The sequence below is a fragment of the Columba livia genome, chromosome 2 (assembly GCF_036013475.1).
Source record: "Columba livia isolate bColLiv1 breed racing homer chromosome 2, bColLiv1.pat.W.v2, whole genome shotgun sequence".
Classification (NCBI taxonomy): domain Eukaryota; kingdom Metazoa; phylum Chordata; class Aves; order Columbiformes; family Columbidae; genus Columba; species Columba livia.
This window is the reverse complement of record NC_088603.1, coordinates 33,529,727-33,536,020: the sequence shown is the minus strand read 5'-3', so window position 1 is coordinate 33,536,020 and position 6,294 is coordinate 33,529,727. Positions and strand designations below refer to the sequence as shown.

The 6,294-nt window shown below is 36.4% G+C and overlaps 1 protein-coding gene across 3 annotated transcripts in view; it reads right to left on the bottom strand.

The window, feature by feature from the left end:
* Positions 1-507: 507 nt before the first annotated feature.
* The window catches only part of ITGB8 (integrin subunit beta 8), a 46,512-nt gene continuing 40,725 nt past the window's right edge, over positions 508-6,294 (bottom strand). For 2 of the 3 annotated variants that reach the window (XM_065051269.1, XM_021299022.2), the window contains exon 14: positions 508-6,223. In XM_065051269.1, the coding sequence (XP_064907341.1) occupies positions 6,101-6,223 (123 nt within the window). In that variant the 3' untranslated portion in view covers positions 508-6,100. The remainder of the gene's footprint in view (positions 6,224-6,294) is intronic. The other variant, XR_010470065.1, reaches the window with a different exon arrangement.

Here is a 6,294-nt window from a genome sequence, read left to right as displayed (position 1 = left end):
GGAGCCTGCAGTGAGTGCCGCAGATGGGGCACCTGCAGAGAGATGTACCCATTCCCAGAAAACCAGCTCCTCTACAACCCAACAGAGCAAAGCAGAAGGCTATCATAACCTATATAATCTATAGATCTTATTTCTACGAAAAATACCTTCTTGTCCCTACAAAGTGCTAACACTTCCTTGTGCATCCATGTTTCATTTGGGTTGGGCAAAACAAACCAGCTGCACCTCCAAACTGCTAATTGCTACCGTGTCCCTTCCTACCTTCTCAAAGTTCATCCTGAACGTGCACTTATCTGTTTGCCTACATCTGGTAAACACAGTATTTCTAATATTTTATCTCTCCTGACATAGTATTATTCCATTTTAAAACAACTGTAAACATGTTCTTCCCTTTGCAGACATTTGTGCACTTTATGAAAGTGCCTTTTTTTTTATAAAAAAGGAGGTGAGCATCTCTTCCTCAACTTATGACAGACATTTGAACATTAAAAATATTAAAAGACCATATGGATTAAACATTGATTTTATTTTTAGAGAGCAAGTACAATGATGTTGCATTAAAATAATGCTATGTCATAGTTGTTACAGCTCTGATAGAAAAATAAACATCTCAATATACTACAGTGTCAACTCATTAATAAATAGCAAAATAGAAGTTAGTGGTCAACTGAAATTAATAAACAGCTATAAAAGTATACTATTTTAAATAATAAAATATTCAGTATATTTCTAGACAAACAAAAGTAGTGATTTAAAAGTATCATGTAAAATGAACAGTAAGAAGTTACAAATTTATTTAAAACCTCTTCCCTTACTAACAGTCTCTATGCATAAAATCTAGAGAAACATTATTTATCTGTATATACCTTTTTTTACAAAACATAATATATGTTAAATAGAAAGTTAAAAACTGTATTATTATTAATAGCTGTCACACCATTGCTAAATAAGACAAGTAAAGTAGCTTTACTTTTTAAAGCAGTAGTAGGTAAAAGTGAAGAAGGGGTTAGCACAGTGAATTAGTCCAACACTAATGTCTTCCCAAAAGAATCTTCCACCTTTCAACATCCCCCTTCAAAACAAAACTGAAACAGCCCAAACACAATATAGGATGAAATGTTAGGATTTGGGTAAAAGCCATTATTTTAACAAATGCCAGTATTTGTTTTTAAATAAGTAGGTACCTTTTTTTAAGAGCGTATATAGAAAAGGAAACAAAGAGAACATGCAATCCAGAGCAGCATTTCTGAAGCTTAAGAATCTAATTATTTTAAGAATTTTAGGTTTTTTCTTTTTCTTCCCCCAACTCCGCCCCAGAAAGGCCAACCATTCTGAGCTGGCTTGCACTCAGTGAAACCCCACTGATTTGGCTCACCATAGAAATGCATTCACGCTGGCTAATGTTAACCTTTTTTCCCTCCGCCTGAATTTCAATTCTCTGTAAGATCCATGAGATGTCTGTGCAGTGTCAAGATCATCATTAAAAAGTAGTGTTCTCCTTAACTACCGCTCTGTTTCTCCTTAGCAAATAAATCTTTCCCCTCTTTTGCGAATGGACAACCAGAACACTGGCACCACACCCACAGACAGAGCAGATTGAGTGTCACCCAGCGCTGACTCAGCACAAATGCCTCTGTGATTATTGCCATTTCCCAGCTACGGCTGACATTCCTTGAGGCTGGCTGGTAGAGATCCTGGGGCTGGTGGGAAGTCAATGGGCAGATGCCCAAAGACTTGCCAGAAGCTTTAATGGAAGTCTGCAGCATCCAGGTTTACAGTATGCATTGGCACAAGTGTTCCCTTCTATGTTACCTGCATTTTTTGATGAGAAAAGCTGTGAAAAAACTGCAGTGCTGGTGGTTGTGGACTGCACATAACGCAGTTCTAACGTGTGACCAAGCACTTAGGACACAAACCGCACCACCTCTGCCAAGCTGACCTACTCTGAAGAGGCATTCTGCCCTGACAAACAGAGAAGTGAGGTCTCAGAGCACCATCTCCAGAGGGATGCTCTTTGGAATTGTAGGATGTGTTGCGCCTGCTGAGGATGCCTTCCCTCTTCAAGTCCCTGCACAGGAGGTGGTGCCCTTGCCTTGCTCTGCCTGGGGCATCACTGGGTCTTAGGGCTACTTTAGGACTAAGGGTTGCTTGGAGCTGCTTCACATGTTCAGTCCCATGGTTTGCAGCACATGTACACTTAGGTATGCACGCTAAGCAGGAAATAGATATTATATATGACCAGACTGGGAAAATAATTTTTTCTTCTTCAGCCTGAAGAATACTTTACATAGCAGGTTTTCATGACACCATAGAGAGGAAAAAATAAATCCAGTTGAAAATAATGGATAAAATGTAAACTATGCCTATACAAACGTCCTTCCTTTCGAAGGTTCACTTTCAACATTCCTTGTGAACGAAAGGGAATTTCAGCTGGGCACAATGAAAATTCCTCGCATACCATGTGCACGTTTTCTGGATGAAACAGCTATTTTCCCACACACTTCTGTAGCAATGCTGTTAATGTACTTATGATGCTTGAAAATAATCAATTCATGGTATTTATTCATTTCAGAGTTTATAAAAAACATCTGAAGTAAAATGCATGCTTTTTAATTGCATAAATATGTGGTTTCTGAAATGTTAGACAAATAACCAGTTAAAGGCTAAAAAAATGGGATTAGAATTTGAAAATTATATATATATTGACATTAAAATCTGCTGCAAAAAGTCATGCGCATGCTCTGTTTGTGGGAGCAAATCTAAAAACAACTCCCAAACCAAATTATGAGATGCAACAGTATCTGCCATTGTATTTCTGGGTATAGGCATGCAGTCAAATTATTTCACTCTTTTTTTTTTTTTTTTTAAATTTTCTGAAGCAGCCCAGTATAAGAAGTTTTATTTAAGAAATTTGGAATGTTCTATTCTGAGGCAAGATATTTTCACCCTATTTTTACGAGCATCTTTGACGCACAATACATTGAAAACTAATATGAACTAATTCGTCTTTAATATCTCCCACATTAAGCACTATAGGAAGCAGAGTCCTTCTGCAATCACTGAGGAAATGCCTTGTGAATTACAGGCTGCTTTCTCATTTAAGGTCATGTGCTGAGGGAACACAGCTCCCTAAATAGTGAGGCTTTTGTTGGGCTATTCATCTCCTGCAGCAGCTCTTCTGAAAAACATGGTCAAAGGCAGAGAGAAACAAGTACCAAGCAAAGCCAGAGTTTCTCATGGATAGATTCCATCCCTAGAAACAAAGCCTCCTCCCAAGGATCCTGCTCTGTATAAGCTCCCCACGGGCCTTCTAAAAGCCTTGACCTGTCACATTAGCAGCAGCTTATTCTTTTTCACTGGGCTTCTCCACAATACAGCAAAGCCATGAGGGAGAAGCAAGAAAAGCTTTTTTTTATTACGTTTTTTTTCCCCTCAAAATTTTTTTTTTCTTTTTTTTTTTTTCTTTTAATATACTTGTTTTTAACCTCAGCAGAGCAAGCAGCTTACAGTGCAATTTGTCCTGTGAGCCTGCTCTATTTGACCAGAGCATATTAAACATTCGGGCAGGTGTCCGATAAGGAAATACTGGCTGTGCCCCTTCATGGGCAGTACTGCAAAATCAACAAGTGCTACAGAAGAAATGCAGTAGCGGTGTCATGTGTCTGGAAGATGAGTGTTACAGCTCAAATCTTTCTTCCACAAAGAACTCAGCTCCATTGTCCTCTAGCCACATATTTTAAGTCCCTCTAACAGCAAAAAGTAACTTCTAAATAAAAAAAAACATTAGTTATCACTTTAGTAAATGCTTTAAAGGTCATTATGGCAAATACATTCTGAGGAATATTGTTTGTTAAGAAAAATTACCACACTGTTTAAAAACATAATCACACCTTTTGTTATATACTCAGATATTCTCCGCTGAGCTTTTATTTTTTTTTTCTGTTTTGTTTTGTTGAGTGCAACAGATAACCAGAGACTTTGTTTCCTACTCAAAAATATTAATGAATTGTGACTAGGACAATAACATGTAAGCCATTATCAATCTTTTCTCTTTATCCTACTGAAACCAATTGTTTGGAATCTGCTAATTTACACAGGAGGAAAATGGTTCTACGTGTTTTAAAAGAAAATGAAAGTTTAAGGCATACTTGAGAGAATACAGAATTAATCTATAATTAATATATTACAATTAAGCTATCACTGAAATCAGGTTCAGTGTAAGGCAACCCCCTTTTCTCTAAATAAGGCACTTTTACCTTTACAGTGAAAAGTCCAGGGACTACTTTGAAGACTGCTTTAAAAACTTAATAGTCCAGTTTACATTAAAAAAAAAAAAGCAACCCTAAAATCAGAAGGTTTTTTGACAGTTTTATGGAAGGCTTATTGTCTCTACATGATTTTTCTCAATCCTACTTGATCCATGACCCAAGAAATGGTGAATACTCACACAACACTTATCATTTGTTCTGCATCCTGCCCTCCTTTCACATGGATACTACTCAGATTTCAGTGGGAATTTAAAGAAGGAAGACAGAATAGGAAATAGTCTCTAAAAAGTGCATATAAAGAGGCCCCGCTTTGTTTCTGTAACTCTTATCGATGACAAGTACAGACCAATATTTAGTATCAGTAATGATGCTAAAATTACAGATTGTATAATGTCTTCTGAGATGATTTTTCTTTTTGCCAGCAAGATTTTAGTGCATTAAAATTTGATCAGATTTTTGTAGGGTTTTGGCAGCATCAAGTTAGTAAATCAGTCTGTTGGCTGACTCTTCTGACAAGCATAGAACAATAACATCTTCTACCACTGTAGCCAGTTTCAGGGGTAAGAAAATGCTTCTGATTGAACTTGTAGCTCAGATTCTGCCCTCAGATAAGCTTATATTGGTCCCACTGTGTTTAGAAGAAATTTGCCCATTTCGAAGGCAGAATTTGATCGCAAATTTATAAAGTCAATTAATGTGTTCTCTTGAGAAAGAGGCTCCTGTTTTCCTCATCTTCCAATCTGCAGGTTCTTTTTGACATCACACAAGACACATTTCTCAATGCACAGTCACAGAAATTGAAGTGGTTATCTAAGAATTCACAAAAACTAATCCTGACAATTAACTTACATAGAAAAAAGAGTATGCCTCTCATGTCTGATATTATACAAAAAAACCACAAAGCCTCTATTTGGCAAAACACTGACATGTAGCTAGCAAACCAAACACAGCTCTGGTGTAATTTATCTACTTGCAATGAAGTTGATGCTGCTGACTCAGAAGGTGAAGTCAGCTGGCAGTGATCGTGACTATGCTGTTGGACAGAAGAAATCTCTCGTTTTCTGTAGCCACTCAGTTTCCAAATACCTTTAAAATTTGTATAAAAGTTTTTATGTTGAAATGAGTAAAAAAGTTAAACATTACTCTTGATCAGATATAAATTATCTTTAAGTGATATCATACATATGACTATATATATATATAATTTACCTGTGTGTGTATGTGCATGTGTGTCTGTTTACACATACAACTATACACCCACACTAGTAACTAAGCACTCATTTAATCCAGTCATTTTTATTAAGAAATGAGGAAAGTCTAAGAGGCTAAAGCAGACAAATCAGTGCAATTTGTCAACTGGGAAAACTATAAAAGTACCATTTACTCTATTTAAGAGCATTTGAATAGTTTATTGCTATAATATACAGCAATGTTAATATTTCAGTCACAGCTTTTGTCCATTCCCACAGAGCACATCAGTACTAGCTACATGTAGAGTGAGATCAGTGCTTTGTCAGACCAGTTCATATCTACATTCTAGGCCATTACTAAATAAATTAGAATATGCTAAAGTGCTACATCAACACTAATGTTCCTGAACAGTAGTAACGCACATTTCTCTTTCAAAAAAAAAAAATAAAAAATACAGCAGCTATCATTTAAAACACAGTCACATTACGTGAATGTGATTACGTGTCACTTTGTTACAGTATTGAACAAAACAAATGACACAAAACCATACGGCAACAGTCAAGACTCTGACGGAGTGCAAAAGGTAACTTTGAAGAAGTCAAGCATGATGGAAATAGGCATTTGCAGGAAACACACAGTCTTCAGAATTCACACTTGAAAGTTTCGTTTAATCGTAACTTGCTGATGTCGATATTTATTTCCTCTGGTTTGTCACGTCTGTATGTTACTGTTCTTGTACAAACAGTAGGCAAAAACATCTTATCCTTGAAGGAGAAGATAGAATTTTTATCAACCATTAGCTAGTTTTTATATGCAAGAAAAAGATTACTAAATG